This window comes from Mirounga angustirostris, unplaced genomic scaffold (assembly GCF_029215605.1).
Source record: "Mirounga angustirostris isolate CCGP_5_RB_7025 unplaced genomic scaffold, mMirAng1.0.hap1 SCAF_1, whole genome shotgun sequence".
Lineage (NCBI taxonomy): Eukaryota > Metazoa > Chordata > Mammalia > Carnivora > Phocidae > Mirounga > Mirounga angustirostris.
The window spans coordinates 138,679,915-138,699,489 of record NW_026991709.1 but is presented as its reverse complement, the minus strand read 5'-3'; the positions used below and the strand labels follow the sequence as shown (position 1 = coordinate 138,699,489).

At 42.7% G+C, this 19,575-nt stretch overlaps 1 protein-coding gene across 2 annotated transcripts in view; it reads right to left on the bottom strand.

The window, feature by feature from the left end:
• Positions 1-19,575, bottom strand: part of RARB (retinoic acid receptor beta) — a 167,187-nt gene that overhangs the window by 127,286 nt on the left and 20,326 nt on the right. The window contains exons 1-2 of one of the 2 annotated variants that reach the window (XM_054504465.2): positions 16,712-17,017; positions 10,679-10,827 (exon numbers count right to left, since the gene is read on the bottom strand). Coding sequence is in view for 1 of the 2 variants with exons in the window: in XM_045903901.1 (XP_045759857.1) it covers positions 10,679-10,827 (149 nt within the window). In the remaining variant the exon portion in view is untranslated. Of the gene's footprint in view, positions 1-10,678; positions 10,828-16,711; positions 17,018-19,575 lie in introns of those variants that run through there. The other variant, XM_045903901.1, reaches the window with a different exon arrangement.

The following is a 19,575-nucleotide window of genomic DNA, read 5'->3' as shown; positions in this document are numbered from 1 at the left end:
CACTAAATTAAATATACTATTACCAAGCCAACATGAGAAAAAAAAAAATACAGGGTTGCAGGCTAATTCAAAATTCACCCTCCACTTCCTGTTTATTCATACACCAGGAAAAAAAAAAGACTTTTGTTTCACATTCAGGTCTTTCAACCATTTTGAGACAGGACTCCATCAAAATCCTAGAGGAGATCACAGGTAGCAACTTCTTCCTAGAAACATCGCCAAAGGCAAGGGAAGCAAGGGCAAAAATGAACTATTGGGACTTCATCAAGATAAAAAGCTTTTGCACAGCAAAGGAAACAGTCAACAAAACCAAAAGACAACCGACAGAATGGGAGAAGATATTTGCAAATGACATATCAGATAAAGGCTAGTATCCAAAATCTATAAAGAACTTATCAATCTCAGCACCCAAAGAACAAATAATCCAATCAAGAAATGGGCAGAAGACATGAACAGACATTTTTCTAAAGAAGACATCCAAATGGCCAACAGACACATGAAAAAGTGCTCAATTCGCTTGGCATCAGGGAAATCCAAATCAAAACCTCAATGAGATACCACCTCACACCAGTCAGAATGGCTAAAATTAACAAGTCAGGAAACAACAGATGTTGGCAGGGATGCAGAGCCCTCCTACACTGTTGGTGGGAATGCAAGCTTGTGCAGCCACTCTTGAAAACAGTATGGAGGTTTCTCAAAAAGTTTAAAATAGAGCTACCGTATGACCCAGCAACTGCACTACTGGGTATTTACCCCAAAGATACAAATGTAGTGATCTGAAGAGATATGTGCACCCCAATGTTTATAGCAGAAATGTCCACAATAGCCACACTGTGGAAAGAGCCAAGATGTCCATTGACAGATGAATGGATAAAGAAGATGTGGTATATATATACAATGGAATATTATGCAGCCATCAAAAGGAATGAAATCTTGCCACTTACAATGACGTGGATGGAACTGGAGGGTATTATGCTGAGCTAAATAAGTCAATCAGAGAAAGACATGTATCATATGATCTCACTGATCTGAGGAATTCTTAATCTCAGGAAACAAACTGAGGGTTGCTGGTGTGGTGGGGGGTGGGAGGGATGGGGTGGCTGGGTGATAGACATAGGGGAGGATATGTGCTATGGTGAATGCTGTGAATTGTGTAAGACTGTTGAATCACAGACCTGTACCTCTGAAACAAATAATACATGTTAAAAAAAAAAAAAAAGATAGTAGGAAAGGATAAATGAAGGGGGGAAATTGGAGGGGGAGACGAACCATGAGAGACTATGGACTCTGAGAAACAAACTGAGGGTTCTAGAGGGGAGGGGGGTGGGGGAGATGGGTTAGCCTGTTGATGGGTATTAAGGAGGGCACGTATTGAATGGAGCACTGGGTGTTAATACGTAAACAATGAATCCTGGAACACTACATCAAAAACTAATGATGTAATGTATGGTGATTAACATTAAAAAAAGACTTTTCTGCCTTTTCAACCCAAAATGATTTCTCAATGTAGAACAACATTTATCCAGAAGAAGAAAAGTGTTTTCTCCTTCAGTAGGATCTATTGCTGGGAAAAGCCAGAATGCCATTTTAGCTGTCTTGATGTTTCTCCGCAGGAAAGTAGATTCTACATGTTGAGATTTATTTTAAATCACTAAGAACCCACAGTGGTCTTGAGTATATCATTCCAGTTGCAAGTCCTTAAGAGTTTGCATAAAGACAGTATCAAAGACAAAATAAACGTTTGCACAGAAGGGTTAACTCTGAGGTGGAAGGCAGAAATTACTAAGAAAATGAGCTGCACTTTGGCCATGAAAGGCCTTTTCCTGTTTATAAATTTTATAAAAGTTTTCATTAATGCATCATCACCAACCCTATATAATTAGATGCAATTAATTATATAATTAGATAGGATGTATAAAATTATACTATGTGCATTACCATAGAATTATATACCTGCTTGATTTATGTCATTTATTACTATATTAAATACTCTATAATTAGATCTAATTTGTGATTTAAAAAATCACTCATCACTGAAGCCCTACTATGTGCAGAGTGCTGTGCTAGACACTGAGACCAGCCCCAGCCCTCTTGGAGTTTATAGTCTAAAAGAAGAAGCTGGTATCAAACCAAGGCCTCCATAAATAATAAGTTGATTACAGTTGCGGTAAGTGCTACAAAGGAGAACAATAAAAAATGTAAAAGAGGGGAATCTAACTGGGGTGGGGGGTTCTGGAGAAGTCTTTTTTGAGGCAATGATATGTAATGAGTCCTCTGGAACCTCTTTTTTTTTTAAATATTTTATTTATTTATCTGAGAGAATGGGAGACAGAGAGCATGAGAGGGAGGAGGGTCAGAGGGAGAAGCAGACTCCCCGCTGAGCAGGGAGCCCGATGCGGCACTCGATCCCGGGACTCCAGAATCATGACCTGAGCCGAAGGCAGTCGCTTAACCAACTGAGCCACCCAGGCGCCCTGGAGCCTCTTTAAAGCCTGGCTGATCCCCAGTTGCTTGCATAGGGCTATGCAAAACTAAGGTCTACAGAATGGATAAAATTCCATTTTTCCACATAATTCTTCATAGGCTATTCCGAGTTCCCTTGCCTTCAACTTCTGCCTCGAACACTCCTTTCCCCTCCCCGCTCTGGAAAATGCTGATACATCTACAAAATCATCTCTTGTATAAAGCCCTGAACATGTCAGAGGGATGAGAGGCTCCGTCTCTGCGCTCACCAAGCCCCCCTAGGCAATCACAGCACACGGTACAGACACTAGTGGTCTCCTTACCCTTCGTTCATCCATTTAGGCCATAAATATTTACCATGGCCCTGTTATCCAACAGGCACCCATCTGTGGACTTTATAAATACCGGGATACAACTTTGGGAACCAAATACATAAAACTTTTCATTTCTACACCTAAAGCCTGTCTCGGAAGGTGTTTCACAGAGGTCTGATTAATGAGAGAATAAGTCAGTTCTCCCACTGTTGGCCGATGTTAACAAGGAGAATAGCTCTTTGGGTCTACGAGGGGACCTATTTTGTGGGGTTCAAAAACTAGAATAATGAACTTGATGCCAAGCTTCTCAATTCACTTTTAGCCATTACAGGATGCAGACACTGTCCAGTTTTTGTTACTGCCAGAACTGCATGGTATATCGTTCTTGGGGCTCAATACTGCAGCCAACCTCTGAACTGAGGCAAAGCCAGAAATGTTCTCGAGACAGAGCACAGCGTTCATGTTTATCCATGCCAATTAAAATCAAAACAAACAAACAAAAAAACCAGGGGAAAAAAAGTCGTTTTAAATGGCCTTGGTCAAATAAAATCATTAAGCACATTTATAGTATTTAATAGAAGTTCTAAAATTAAGTGCAGACATCCATCTTCCTGATTGCAAAACTTTTTGTGACAGAGCATACTACTTGCTGTCTGCCAGAAAAAAAAAAAAAAAAACCAAAAAAACCCCAACAAAACAGCCCAGCAGCCGAACACTGTCACAGAGATGAGGGCCTCCCTTCTTCAGAGGCAAGGAAAACAAAGGCAGATGAGAAAATGGACAAAATTAGCCCTGAGGGACTGAGGGGGCTAGTGGAGTTTAAACTCTTAAAGGCTGCTTTAAATAGAAGGCTACCAACATGACCTTGAGCAAGCATTTCCTCTGTGCCCTTGTGGGGAAGGCGCACCATCATGGCGGCAGCCGGGGGCTCTCCACGGGGGCTGGACAGTGGCTCCCAAATGCTAGCTTATGGATGGGAAGTTTCCACCCGTCAACAGCAAAGGAGAGAGAACAAGGACAAAGCACCATTTGGGAGCGTGCCCGTGGGTGGGCCCTGTAACCATCCCTTCTTGGGAAAGACTGCCTTGTAAGCTCTTCTTTCTTCTACTTTTTGTTATAAAAATGCCATTTCGTTTATGAAATGATCAAGACAATAGGGTTGTTTTCTTTTTAAATATACTCCCACCTGTTTTTAATTTGTTGCCCCTTGAAACCCCCACTCTAGAAAACAACACACCACTGCTTCCTACCTTCTGTTTCAATGCAGCTAAAGCAGTGGAATGTTTTCCCAAAGGCCTAAGACTTCAGTCCTAGCCCTCGAAAAGACTAGCTGTGCGACCTTAGCCACGCTCCTTTATGTCTCTGAAACTCAGCTTCCTCGTCTGTAAAATGGGCATCATCAAGCCTACCCCCTACAGTGCTCTTGTGAGAATTAAATGAAGTAAGAGTATAAAATGCCCCAATGCCTGGTATAGAGGAGGTTTCCAACAAGGGCAGTTTTCTCCTTCCCCCTACTCACCTCTCAACTTATATACAGCCACACCACATTAGCCATCCCTAACAAGAAATGACTACAATACTGGGTACACTGTTTTACCACTGTATTTGGTGTAGGACTGGGTTCAAACTTGTGGATTTGACTTTTACAAATTTGTTGGGGCCCAGAGAAGCCAATGGATACAGCAAAGAAAGGAAGAAATAGCCCTAGATTCTAAGTATTCAGTTTCTGCCCTGAAATGCTTTCCCTTGTTACTCACACAGCTGGTTTCTTCCAGTCATAAGATCTCCCCGACTCCCAAATAAATCCGGTGCCCCTCCACTATTGTTTACAGACCATTCTGTTCCTTTTCTTCCAACTCTGAATTGTTTATCATCTGTACGTTATTTATATGAGACAGTAAGTTCCAGGAGGAACAGCTCCCTTGTGTTCACTGCTGCATCTGGCACAGGCCCTGGAACTTAGTAGGTGTTCAATAATCATCTGCTATAAGATGATGGAATGGTGAATATAGGCTATCAGAAGAGACTTACACATGAAATCAGAAGTTAATAGAATATAGTATATCGTCAAATGCCAGCTCTAATATGTTCACCCTTTTGTAAGGTGACTTTGCCATTTATCCCCTTCAAAGGTGGAGTCTATTTCTCCACCCATCAGACTGAGACTTGACCATGTAACTTGCCTGACCAACGGGATGTGAGCAAATGTGATGCAACCAGAGGTTTGCACATTGGTGCTTGTCCTCTCTTACTGATGGGAACCCATCCACCACCCTGTGAACAAGTCCAGGCTAGGCTAAAGGATGAGGAATGATAACATGGGAAGAGGATCCAGTCATCCTGTCAAGGACCCAGTCATGAGGCCACCTAAACTGCCTGACCCAAGACAAGCCAGCCAAGACAAGAAAACCTGCACAGAATTGTGACAATACATGTCTATTGTTTTAAGCCAACAAGCATTTGGGTTATTTTTTAGGCAAGAAAATCTTACTAAGACAGCAGCTCATAAAACACATCCCACAAACCTCTCCAAAGTAAGATGCTAGGTGGTTCTAGAAGCAGCTCACTCATAAGGAAACTGCTAATTTCTATGGCTTTGGATGATAAAAAAGTGGGAGCCGGGTGGGAATAAGGAGGAAACAGACTAAGTGAGTAGTCTTTTTTTTTTTTTTTAATATTTTATTTATTTAACAGAGAGAGAGAGAGCACACACAGGCAGAGCGGCAGGCAGAGGGGGAAGGAGAAGCAGGCTTTCTGCTGAGCAGGGAGCCTGATGTGGGGCTCGATCCCAGGACCCCGGGATCATGACCTGAGCCTAAGGCAGCCACTTAACCAACTGAGCCACCCACGTGCCCCAAGAGAGTGGTCTTGAAACTCCCACGTTGGAGCTCTGGGCAAGTGGACATCAAGTTTTGTTAAACACCATTTCTGAAGCAAGTGGGGAAGGAGTACTGCATTCCCTAGCCTATAGTCCACCAGAAACAACTGGCCTGGCACCCTGGGCATGAGTGCTTTGGATCATCAGCTTTTGAGTTTTAGAAATTGTAAAAAGAACACATCCCCATGTACTTTAGCAGAGCTCAGGAAACGAGGCCCAAGGGCCAAGTACAGCCCACTGCTTATTTTTACAAATAAAGTTTTATTGGGGTACCTGGGTGGCTCAGTTGGTTAAGCATCTGCCTTCAGCTCAGGTCATGATCCCAGGGTCCTGGGATGGAGCCCCACATCGGGGGCTGCTCAGCAGGGAGTCTGCTTCTCTCTCTCTCTCTCCCTTTGCCCCTCCCCCACTCATTCTCTCTCAAATAAATAAAATCTTAAAAAAAAAATTAAGCTTTATTGAAACATGCCCATAGCCATTATTTGACATATTGTCTGTGGCTCCTTTCATACTACGATAGAGTTGAGTAGTTGTGACAGAGACCAGATGGCCTTCAAAGCCTAAAATATTTATTACCTGGCTCCTTACAGAAACCATTTGCCAACCCCTGCACTGGAATAATCAGGGTAGGTTCAATGGATTGCTTGGGTTTTAAACTGAGACTTGAAGGAAAGAGGCAGTGTTTATTTTTTGGTATAAAGAAGTGGAGAATTATAAAAGAGCACTATAAAAAAGAATACTAAGAGTGTAACTGATGTTACATCACTGTGCAAAAGTCATTAAGTTAATGATAATGTAAACCATAACTGAATGTATATACCACTTACTATGTTCCAGGTACCATCTATATTCTTCATAGTAACTCATTTTATACTCAACAGCAATATTAAGAAATACTATTATTATCTCCATTTTTCCAGATGAGAAGAGAGAGACACAGAGAATTAAAGAAGTTTGCCCAAGGTCACAAAGTTATCAAGTAGCCTAACTAGAATTCAAATCCTGGTATCCTTACTCTAAACTCCATAATCAATATAAAATATGATCAAGGCCAAAATTGTGCATAAATTCTAGCTATGAGCAATGACACGGTTTCTTAAGGACACATGGAAATCAACTTTATCACTCTATATTGTTGAACCTTTTGGCTAACCACAACACACGTTCACTTTATGTACTCTTTGTCCCCCGCAAGAAACTGCCGTGGCTCAGCTGGAAATCCCCTAAACGGGACAACCCAATGGTGCATCTAGTGGTTATGTTGCCATGGTAATGCTGTGTCAACACAGTAGCCACTGGTCATTCCAAGAGGTGGACCGTCACCCATTCATTAAATTCTGAGTCTGAGACAGCCACTGTTCCCTAAGAAAACAGAAGGTTCTCTTTCCCAAACAGTAGTCAGTAAGGTCATCCTGTTCAGGACAGGCTGAAGCCACCGTGGACATTACTTCTTATAGATATAAACTGGGTTCTATTTGGGAGTCCTATTTTAGAGCAGAGGCTCCCAACCCAGAATAGTGATCTGTGATCTCTACCCAAAAAATGGGCCAGCCGTTATAGGTCAATCAGGGACCCATGGTGTATCTGCCGGGAGCCCAAAATGATAACATGCCTTGGGCCCATGATAAACAACCAAAGTAGACAGAGGCAGAATTCCAAAAGAGAAGTTGTTTCTTGATTCATTACCTTGGAGAGGTTCCTAACAGATAGCCTCTAACACAATTAACTTTTAATGGACTAACAGAACTTAAATTGATATACCTCTTTTAGAGGACATTTTGGCAATTTGTATCAAAAGCCTTAAACATGTTCAAAGCCAATGACTTAGAAATTCCAATTCTACTAATTTATCCTAAAAAAATTATCACAGATATACCTCAAGGCTATCCATTAAAGCATTATTTGTAATAGAGAAAAACTGCGATGAACTTAATGAACAGTGAATTTGTTAAATAAATTATGATATAACCATAAATTACTACATTAATGTTATAACTACAAACACTATACAGTTGTTTAAATTTTGGTCATGAAAGACCATTAAATTTAAAAAGCAGATTAAAACCAGCATCTAACATAAAATTCTATTTTTATAAAAACCAAAAATAACAATGCATATATATATGCACTCATAGAAAAATAGATATAGCAGAGGTTTTCTCCCAGGGTAGAACTGTGGTGGTTTTAATTTTCTATTTTTTTATACAATAAACGTTGCACTGTTTTAGTAACTTTTAAAAATGGTAACAGTGGGGCACCTGGGTGGCTCAGTCGGTTGGGCGACTGCCTTCGGCTCAGGTCATGATCCTGGAGTCCCGGGATCGAGTTCCACATCGGGCTACCTGCTCGGCAGGGAGTCTGCTTCTCCCTCTCCCGCTCCCCACTCTTGTGCTCTTTCTCTCTCTCACTCTCTCAAATAAATAAAATCTTTTAAAAAAATAAAAAAAATAAAAATAAAAATGGTAACAGTTATATTTAGTTTTTTTTTTTTAATTGTGTTTCTCTCCTTCGGCTGTTACATTATACTTTGGCCTTATGGTTTTCAGTTCTGTGAATTCTACCACTATATTTTCCCAGTTAGCCAAAATGCAGACCAGTCTTTCTCTTTTTTCAACCTAGGAGAAAGGCAGTCCACGTTTTCAGAGATCCACCCACAATACAAAAACCCTCAAATCCGAAAACTGGCTGGCCAGGCTTATTGGGCTTATACTTTTGTTAAAAAGCTACGCCATTAACAGGACTCTGAACAGCTTCACCAATTTAATCCAAGTTGCCTGTGTTGGTATGGGTTTTGTTGTTGGGGGTTTTTCCTAAAAAGAGTCAGAGTCCAAAATTAAAGCAAGAGGTCAAGGGAATTAGCTAAGAGCTGATTAAAACAGTGTGTACTGTACAGATTGTGAAACAGCTGAATATCGTAGGGCCTGGAATCTGGCGGGGAAGAGAGATGCTGGATAATTTCTTTTCCCGGGACAGAATGGGAGCAGGTAAGCTGAGTTAGAACACAACTGCATTCCGATTTCTGGACAGGACATGACTTCACATTTTTTGAAATAAAGGAATGTCTTTTCATTTCACTTTCAAATGACCATTAGGAAAAGGTTTATTTATATATTGCGCAACAAGTGGACAAAGTCAACCGGGATTTGGCTTCAGCTTTCCCAAATTTCAGGATAAAGTTAAGTAGGTTCAGCTAGCAATCGATAATAAAAGTATTAATTCGACGCACAAATGTTTCGCTTTTCATCCAGCTGCCAACTGGCAGCTATGTGACCTTTCCTGACCACCTTATCTGAAGCAACTGGAGGAAAGGACACTCCTTTAAAACAACCAACACAATCCCAGAGGCAGAGAGATGTTCCCTAAACTAGCCTCGCTCAGTAAAATAATCCATGTTTATTCCAGTGGCTTGAAAAGAGGAGAAAACTCACATAATCTCTTTCAGGGGCCGAGCGACATTTCTGTGTTTGTTCAACCTCTATCTTTAAGTGCCCACGACACGCCAGACATGAGTGAGGTGCTGCACTCAAGCTAGGACCCTATTCGCTCTGGGTCATGGACCGTAAGGCATTCAGGGTGGTAGACTCCATGCAAAAATGACCCCGTTTTTCCCTACCCTGTATTCCTGCCTCTTATAATGTGACTTTGCAGCTCTTTGCATTAGAAAGTTGAGTTTCTGTTCCCACCTCCCAAGTATCACCGGCCTCATGACTTACTTTGGCCAACACAATGCATCAGCAGCGACAGCGTGCCACGTGTGAACCTGGGCCTCAGGAGACCTCATGTGCCTCTGGGCTTTCTTCCGGAACCCTGCCTGTGCAAGAAGCCAGGACCAGCCCAACAGGCATGAGAGACCACATGAGGAAGAGCCAAGAGTCCCCAGCAGCAGGAGCCTTCGGTAACCCCCAGAAGCACAACCACCTAGGGAACCTGCAGCTGACCAGAGATACACAGCGGAGCACAGCTGCTAAGAGCAGGTGAACCACCCAAAGGAGCCTGGCCTAAAGTGCTGCCCTACAGAACCATAAGCTAAACGCAAGGTGGTTGTTTTGCGCCACCCAGCTTTAGGATGGTTTGTTACACTGCAGCGCCTAACCAATCCATATGCTGATAATAAAGGCTAACTGTGATAAGCCAAATACAAAATGCCACGGAGCACCTGATGGGAGCACCTGTAATATTCCAGCATGCTTATAATTACAATAAATCATCCAATGGAGCTAGATACAGAACAGATCTGACCAGCTGTAGGAGGGGCCCTAAAAAAGCTGTATATCTGGGAAAGGGCTAGCTCAAGACAGCCATAGTTCCTTTGAAAAACTGTGGATGAGTTGGATTTGTCTAAGAAGTCATTCTGTTTTTCTTTTATCTCTCTCTCTAAAAAAAAAAAAAAAAAGCAGCTCTTTCATTCAATTAAGACTGTTGGACTCGATAGCAATTGATTCAAGCAGCCATATCCTCTCTGACACATGTTCAGCCCCCACTACTCCGTAGGCTGGAATTTTAAATCCAGCTCTCCTGAATTTATGACGCACGCACACAGTAGCAAGTCCCTACAGGCTGAAAATCAAACTGTAATTCAAAGGCCACAGGGCTGAGGAAACAGCCAGAAGATAAATCCCAATTTTAACCTTGGATTCTCAGCAAGTTGATTTAGGGGACTGTCAGTCATATTTAAAAATAAAATAAAACTACAAAGACAGCAGACGGCATGTTCTAAAGAGAAACAGGATGATGCTGTTCAGGACTCCTTCAAAAAACTCTTGTTACCTGAAAAGAACTGTTCTGTTATTTTAAGGGCCCTAGAAACATTTGGCCCCCATCAGTCGTTTGCAGAAGTTTCTGAATTTTTAACTGATGAAATAGAAGGAAGCAATGCAACCGTCAAATACAACCGAGCCCACCACGCTGGAGGTGGCATCACAATGGCAAAGCAGCCTGCTTCTAGAGCTGAGCAGGTCCCCCCACCCCCCACGGAGCACGTGGAGAAAGAGTGCATGCTGGGTGCAGAGGCGCGGGTACTCACCTTACAGCCCTCACAGGCGCTGACCCCATAGTGGTATCCTGATGATTTGTCCTGGCAGACGAAGCAGGGTTTGTACACACGAGGGGGAGGAAGTGGAGACGGAGGGCTTGGGACCAGTTCCTCAGAGCTGGTGCTCTGTGTTTCAATCGCTGTGGTGGAGATGGAGTGGGGGGTGGGGAGGAGGGGAGAAAAAAAGAGAAAATGGGTCATTTCATGTCTTTTTCACCAGCGAAATCATAGGCCTCTGCCCCAAGTTCAGCAAGAACACCAGCAAGGACAGGCCCACAAAAACACGTGTCATTGTTGGCCCAGCAGTGGGGACACGGACACGGACATGGTGCCCTTCAGTTCACAGAGCAAGCACATCTGCCTCTCTCCTTCTCAGTGCATCACAGCACTGTGAGGGACACGATTTTCTCACCATGTTACCCTCCAGAGACACAGAAACTCGGGGGGGGGGGGCGGGAGGAGTGCCGTGACTCGTCCAAGATCAACAGGCCGGTGGTAGAGCCACGACACAAAGTCAGATCTTCACACTGCAACCCCCAAGCTCTTTCTGCTCTTCTGTTTCCCCTAGCTTCTGATTCGTGTAGAGTCTCTGAAATGACTTGTTTGACCCTGTTGCTCACTTAGCCAAAAGTAAATTTCCCAGGACAAATGGAGAAAATGCCCACAACAGCCATTGGACAAGCATCTGGGGAGGGCCATGCAGCCATGACGGATCTTCATTAATAAGAGCATCGGTAAGACCTTGGCCACTCCAAGACTGCTCCTTGGACCAGCAGCCTCAGCGTCACCTCAGAGCTTATCAGAAAACAGAGCATCAGGCCCCAGCTCAAGCCTAGGGAATCAGAATCTGAGTTTTAACAAAACCCTCGGATGGCCAAATGTACAGTTAATGTTTGAGAAGCAATGGGTTGTACTGATGATAGCAGAGTCACGCTGCTCTTTATCCTAGATTTAAAAATACAGGATTCCCTATTTCATTTTTTAACCACCCAAATTCCGTGGGAAATAGGAATTCACAGAATTTATTCTCCCATCCCTTCTCTCCAGATTTATGTTCCAAGTCAAAGCAAGACCTGGCCCTTTTCCTATCACAGGCAAAAATGCACATCAAGTATGATGGAAATGGGGAAGGGAGTGAGTGACCCAAAGTCATCAAATAATGTTACAGAATCTTCCAACCTCCATATTTCTTTACAATATACAGTATATTTGCCAGAGTGTAAGATTTCCAGTTGTTCCACTACTCACAGTCTTCCAGACTAGATATTCTACTGACTTTATTGTCCTATAGCCAAACCTTCAGGAAGTCAGGGCAACTCTACTCCTTACATGTATTGTGAATCCATCCTCATCTCATAATCCTGCTACCATGCCAGGCCAGTGGGCCACCATCACCTCTCACCTGAGCTACTGCCACAGCCTCATCAGTGGTCTCCCCATGCCTGTGCTCCTACCCTAGAGTCCCTTCTTCAAATACATAGGCAGACAACCATTCAAAAAGGCAAAAGCAATCCCTATCCCTTACTTGTCTAAGGCCCTCCAATAGTCGCCAATTAGATCAAAGTCAATCTCATTACTGTGTTCAACAAGGCTCTTTATGATATGGCCCCTTAGCAACATCAACATCACTGAGTTCATCATTCTTGTTTATCAACTTCTAAACACTTGGCTTCTATTTCATCTCTTGAATAGGCCAAGCTCTTGTACCAATGTAAGGCTACTGCACTAACCATTTCCCCTACCTGGAAATTCTCAGACCTTCACATGTCTGGTTCCTTTTCATCTCTTAGATCTTAAAACAAATGTCACCTCCTCAGAGAGGGCTAAGTAAAATGCCCCTTCCCACTCCTGATCACTACACCCGGTTATTTTCTGTAAAACCCTAGCTAGTATCAAAATTTAGAATGTACAATTTTATATTCTACCTCTGTTACCTTCCAACTATGGGTTTCATGAGGCCAAGGAACTTATCTGCATCATTTACAACTATGTTCCAGGCCAAGAAGAGGTCCTGGCACATAGTAGGCAGGTTATCAATAAATATTTGTGAATTAATACATGAATTTTTCCCTGTTCCTTTTGCTTCTTCATTCCAAGTACTAAGTGCCCCTCTAAGGTGTTAAGGTAACACAATTACAAATCAAATGGCTTTCATATACTCATTTGCTTCCTTAAAAAATTAATTATCCTTTTGGAGTAGAATCGACTATAATTATAGTATTCTCATAATTCAGAAGTATCTTGGAATGAATTCATTAGAGTAATGCAGGTCTAGTAGTTAAATCTATTACAGTCTTTACTGGTCAGAAGCAAGATGTCTGGGATGAAGACAGCCCTTACTCTGGGCAGCCTGGCATAAAGATTGGCATCTAAGATGTTACTAAAGCTTATCAGATCAGCTATCAAGCTGTAAACGCAAAAGCAGTCCCCACACTAAGCTAATCAGCTTCACTGAAAGCAAATGAGTAATAATGACATCAACAAGAAAACAGTACTTGTTAAAAAGTACAGAATAACGTGTCGTTCTTTGTTAAAATCTAAGAAAAACAAACATGCAGAGAATCACCCCTAAACCTTCTACTTAGAGAAAAACGTATGGTTCTCACCTTAGCATACATCCTTCTAGAACACTTTTCTATGCATATAAACGATTTTGGTTTGTTTGTTTACTAAAGTGGGCTTATACTGCAGATTTTGTTTGGGACTCTGTCTAACTTATTATGTCATGAGTTTATGTCCTTGCCCATAAATATTTTTCCTGCAAAAGACTCCATTATGTGAACCTCTTTGTAGCTAATCTCAGCACATGCCTATTTAAGATAAATTCTCAGAAGTGGAATTATTAGCTCAAAAGGTATGGTTATTTAAAAATGTTTTGTTAGTTTTTAATTCATGTTGATAAACTGACTTCCAGGAAGGCTAGGTCACTCCCAATATATCAACATAAGGGAGTCCTTCCCTAAATGCCTCCCCAAAGTCTTGGATGGGTTTTATTTGTATGGCTCTACTTCCACCCAAGTGTTTCAACAACTCTGACAGAGTTGTGTCGTCACCACCATGATCAGTCCTGCACTGTGTTCTCCACAGAAGCAATGGGGGGGGTGGGGGGGAGGTGTTTTAATGTTCTACTCGCTCATATAGAACAGCTAATCTGGCTTGTCTAGGAAAGTTGTAAATAGAATTCTGTTAGGGCTGGATTCAGCTGTCAGAGTTATGCCCTGAATTTCAAAAGTGGGTGGTAATTTCCATAAATATGTCACTTCAAATACATGTCCTAAAGGGAATCCAGCATTTCACCCTCCCAAAGAGAGGAAACAGAACTTGGGCGGTTTAATACCCAAGAAACTTGGGGCAAGTACAGGTGTGAAAAGGCAGGAGACCTCACAAACCCCAAAACATTTTACAAAGTTTGGTAAAAGCCTTTTTCTATGGATAAGAGTCACTTATAACAAATGGATGAACCCAGAACACTTTTCCTGAACAGTTGTCGTGAATGGAAATGTTCTGTTGTAAACAATCAATAGTGATGGCTCTAGACTTTTATTGAAGCTGTCGTGATTTCACCAGTAATGCTATGAACCTTCCCATATTTGTGCAGTGGATGTTCATGTGTTCAATCATCCATTTTGCTGAGTGACTAGGCTACACCAGCCAGGCATTGTGTTATCTGCTATGGATGGTGCATTGTATAATGCCTTAGCCTTGATGGTTTTGCCTGATGGAAAGTAAATCAACAATGAGAATATAATACAATAGTTCTCTAACCTGGTTGTACATTAGACCTACGTAGGGAGATTTTAAACATTCTAATGCCCAGGTTGTATCCCAAAGTTATTACGCCAGAATGTCTGGGAGTGGGAGCCATGGGTGTTTAAAAAAAAAAAAAAAGTCCCAGGTGAGTCCAAATTGTAGCAGTTTGGGGACCACTGATATAATACAATGACAGAACTAAAAGCCTTTTTGAGCCCAGAGAAATCAAAGGAGACTTCCCAGAGGAGGTGACCAGGCTGTGTTCTGAAGGATGAATGAATGCTTTCTATTGAGGTTTGTAATTTGAATCCTACAAATGCCATAAATGAATCCCATACAAACATAAATAGAAAAAGACTTATATATGACAAGAAATAATCATCCTCAGAAAAACTGTCCCACTGGGGGTAAAGAATTCAATATTAGTGTTAATATATACTCAAATATCCCCCTCCAAACTGATAACCTAGTTCCTTTGTGTGGTCTATACCACAGAGAACAATACGAAGCCAAACAGAAAAGCAAATCTCTGTGGTATGGTTGAATGCCAAAACTAGCCTTAAGCAAACACATCAAGGCAAGTTCTAGAATTACAACCAGGATATGGCATCAATATAAAAGCAGATCTGTACTTTAACGAAACCTCTGGACTTTTCAGTAAAAATATACTTTGGCAAAGTTTATTAGTGCTCCTCTTCTCCTTCTGTCCTCCCCCTACCAACACCACCAATAAAGACAGTGGGCAACAAGGGAGGGGGGCAGCCTCTGGCTCCCCTCCCACTAGCCATTGTTGGTATTTAAGAGAGCTACACAGTGCTTGGCCATTGATCTGTTCACTGTCATCCTGCTTAAATCAATAATCTATTAGTCCCTTTAAATTAGAGTTAGATTCATCAAATGCCCTTGAGAGGTCTCAAACATTTTGTTCCTTATTCCAGGCAAGCACAATCAGTCTATGGAATGATACAATTTTTGCTCGAAAACTCTGCAGGCTCAGCAGACAATGTGTCCTGTATTAGCTCATTCAGCGATCTCAGGCAGGCCAAAAAAGCAGTTTTTAGACTTCCCAGGGGGAAAAGAGGCTTGTGTCATTCAATAAAACAACTGCACTCCAGCCATCCTGATGTGATTTCAGTTTGGGGAAGCAGTCTTTGAGGAATAATTTGGAACTGCTTTCGGCCTCCTGCTTTTATTTATTTCCTTGCTTACTTATTGACTTATTCAGTTCTGTCTGGTGACTGCATCCCCAGTAAGCAGCCTCCAATGTGACATCCAAACTGCTAACCAGATGGGCTGCCTTGCTTTGTCAGGGAATGGCCAAGATAGAGGAACTTCTGCTACTCAGGGCTCGATGGATGCTTGGCTCCATGGGTCCCTGCCCAGAGCAGAGTCAGCACCAGGCATGCTGAGGGGGCTTCTTTGGGCCGCGCACACATGCGAAAGGAGGCAGTGAGCCCAACCAAACCAGCGCTGACAGAAGCTTCTAGCCTGTATCTGAAACCTTTCCATCCCAGCGACATGGAGGTGGCTGTCACTAGGGAAACAAAGCTAGAATCACCTTCCTTCTAGAAAAATTCCTTACAGGTCTGGTTTGCTTTTCAATGAATGTTCCTCAAAGTGTGGTCCAGATCAGCCACCAGCAACAGAATTCCTGGACCGGGGGGCAGGTAGTGGTTTGCAGACTTTCTATACTTTCTATGGTAAAGGACCGTTTCTAACTCCCCTGCCCCGGTCCTTCACGGGGTGATAAAATTCAATAAAAACAAATCCCTGGGGTGGAGGTGGGGGGAACCTACAACAAAATTTTTAGAAAAAAAAGGAATGAAATTGAACAAGAGACCTAAAACGCAAGCGACCGCTTAAAGGAGCAAGCAAGCTGTATTCGACATAAAATGACTCTAATTGCGTAAAAGTTTCTAACCCGCGCGGTATCTGCCCTCCTCTCCTCTCCTCTCCTCACGTACTGGAAACAGGCAGTTGAGGAACTGGCAGCGGTCCGCAGATGGTACTTTGAGAAGCCCCACTGGGATGGGCTTCGGACCCAGAGGTCTGCAGACCAAACAGAAACAGACGAAAGAATCTCCACTGACCGAGCTGGAGCTGGTGTGAGAGCAGAAGACCAGCGCTCCCAAGTGACACAGCTTTCTTGATCGCGGCCGCAACTCCGGGGGTTAATTCATCCCCCAAATAAAAGAAAACAAACAAAAAGGAAAGCAAGCAAGCAAGCATTAACGCCGTTGCCTCTTTAAGAGGACTTGGCACTCGCGAACTTACCTGAGAAAACAGAGAATAAATGTCCTTGTTGTTACAACACACCTGAGTGTCATTTAAACACACGGAGAGTCTCCAACAATAGCTCCCTTCACGATTCCTAACATGCTTGGCATTTTTCTAAAGGTTAGATTAAGTAGCAGATAACATTTTTAAGAGAGAGCACAGTATACTATTTTTTTTTTTCTTTGTGAGAACTAATTTAGTGCTGCCTAAACCATGTTGACAGATTTCGGGATTTTATGTTGGGGCCTGATTAGCGGCAGGCAGGCATCAAACGTTATGAAAGCCCTGCCTTTTTACTAGAACCTTCGATGATTAAGACAGTATTTTAATGCACTCTCTGGGCAGCTGAGCCTTAAAAGAAAAAGGAGTTGTAAAGCAAAAGGCATTTCCTGCATGGCCCCAGGGGAATTTTGAGCCCAGAGCTCCGGGACCCGGTGGGAGGGAGTAATTTCAGCTAATTAAGGGAGAATAGCAAAGTGTTGCATTTGGTCAAAACATTCAGTGGGGCTTCATTTTTGTTGGCACCAAAGAGAGCCGGTCTGGATTTTTCCCCCTTTTTCTGTGGACTCACTGCAGGATTGCAAGGCCCACAGCTCACATACATTAGGGAGAAAGTCAAAGGAAACGCCAAAGTTCAACTAAAGTACAAGTAATTAGAACCAGATTCTCCGCTGCCTGCGTGTGCGCATGCGCGTGCGAGGCGGGTGTAGACCTTTTATTAAAATATAATTTACATGCCTCGAAACGTTAGAATGGGGGAGAAAAAAAAAAACCCTCCAAACTGTCGCTCATTTAATTTTCCTGTCGCCTTATGGCGGGGTGGGGGGACGGGGGGAGGTCAGCTTTTAATCATCCTTCAGGAGAAGCGGTTTGTTTCCACACATGGAATTTGCAAATCTGTAAATGGCATTGTGAAGTTAGGTAATTGCCAAACAGAACCTTCGCTTTGAAATTGTCTCGCCTCACTCTGCTGCTGGCTTTGTTATTATTAAGCAGCTCCAAGATTAGTCCGGGGTTTGGGGCAGGCAAGGAAGGGAGGGGGTGGGGGGGAGGGGGGAGAAGGAAAACATCAACGCGGGGCTCTGGCAGTCTTGACTCAGTAACCTGCCCGTGACCCTGAAGGAGTGTGTGTTTGCCCGGGTCACCCGGGATCCTGGCAGAGGGCTGGAGCTGGGTTATGAGAATCCCTGCTATTCTGACCACACATGCAACAGGTGCTGAACACAGGCAGGGGACAAAAGCAGGGACCGGGGGAAGACTTTGATTTCGCAGTCCTTAAAGAAAGCCTTGCTTTGCAAAGTTTGGTCCCCGGACCAGCAGCATCAGCATCACCTGGGAACTGGTTAAAAGACTCTCAGCTCCACCTGCGATAGGCCTGCCGAATCAAAACAACCCCCCCCCCCCCGATAATTCCTATGCACGTTAGCAACATTTGAGACACCATGACATAAAAATGTCTTGTTACTGCCCTAACCTCCTGAAAAAATTCCCAGTTTGCTGAGTCAATCTGGCATGGGAACTCTGTCAGCTTCCCCTTTACACAGGTCCTTAATAAATACTCCACCTTGTTAAGTACTTAATACATTGAGAACTTCAGGCTGTGTGTGTGTTTATGCTCACCAGAAGCCAGAAGCCTTCGTTCTCTCCCACGAAATTCTGGCAGTGGATTGTAGTTGGCAGCGGGTTCAAAGTTGCACAGGAAGAGCCTGAACTAATAGTATCTGCTCTTTACTGAGCACTTACTAGGTGCCCGGGGCTGTGCTCTTTGCTTAATATGTATTAACTCATTTAACTCCTCCCCAAAACCAGGGGGAGGGGAAGGACCAGGAACTCTGCCCCCTTAGAATCGGAAATTTAAAAACACAACACCACTCTCAGCCTTTACAAAAGAGACTGAAATAGCTTCACAGACATCACTATTATTTTACGAAAACCCACAGCTTTTTGCCTTCCCTTTTTCCTACTCCCTCATTTATTTTCTTTGCTAAAAACGCCCCTGGGTCTGGTCTGGTCAGGCCTATTTACTCCAATTTGAGAAAAGCAGGATGGTGTACCTCCCTTTCTTTTAATTCATGGTTATAACTTTCCAAACACTGATCTGATTCCAGACACGGTTAAATTCGACAAGATAGTTCGGGCTTTAAAAAGAGAGAGCGTGGCTCAGCATCCACTAATCACTCTGTATTACAGCTACACCTGCCTGGGCTCAGGGCCAGCAGTAGACATTATTCCTGGGACTGACTTTGACCACGGGAAGTGCTGTCATATTTTCATAAGGGACCATGACACATTCAACACCTACATTTCATTTTGATAATATGCTTTCTTGCTTCAAGGAACATAGCCGAAAATTATCTCACAGCTTGTTTGGGGTGATGTTTTTAACAGACGATGCTTTATATCGCTATTTTCTAGGACATGCTAAGATAGCTTATGACAGGGTTCAAATAAATTCTCCCTTAAAATCACTTAACATGCCGACACATCTAACTACTTATTAATGATGTGAACTGAGAGGCATCAGAAATGGAGCGCTGAATTAACTGAGCAAATGGGGGAACGGTCTCGGGAGTCAGGTATAGATGAAGCTAATGGCATCGCAATATTAAGGTCCCCCTGAAGAGTTTATCTCAACACCAAATGATTCAGCTCAATATTCCCCTTCTAATCAGGATTCCCATAATTTCTAAAACAGCAATTATTGCACTAATAAATGACATTCTATTATCTGTTCAAATTTCCTGCACATAAAGTTGATTAAAACTGGAGCACTAAAATTTATATCATCTCAGATACACAATTCTTTGCTTAGGTACTGCTAATATCTATTAAAAATCACAGTGATACCAGCCTAACAGAAA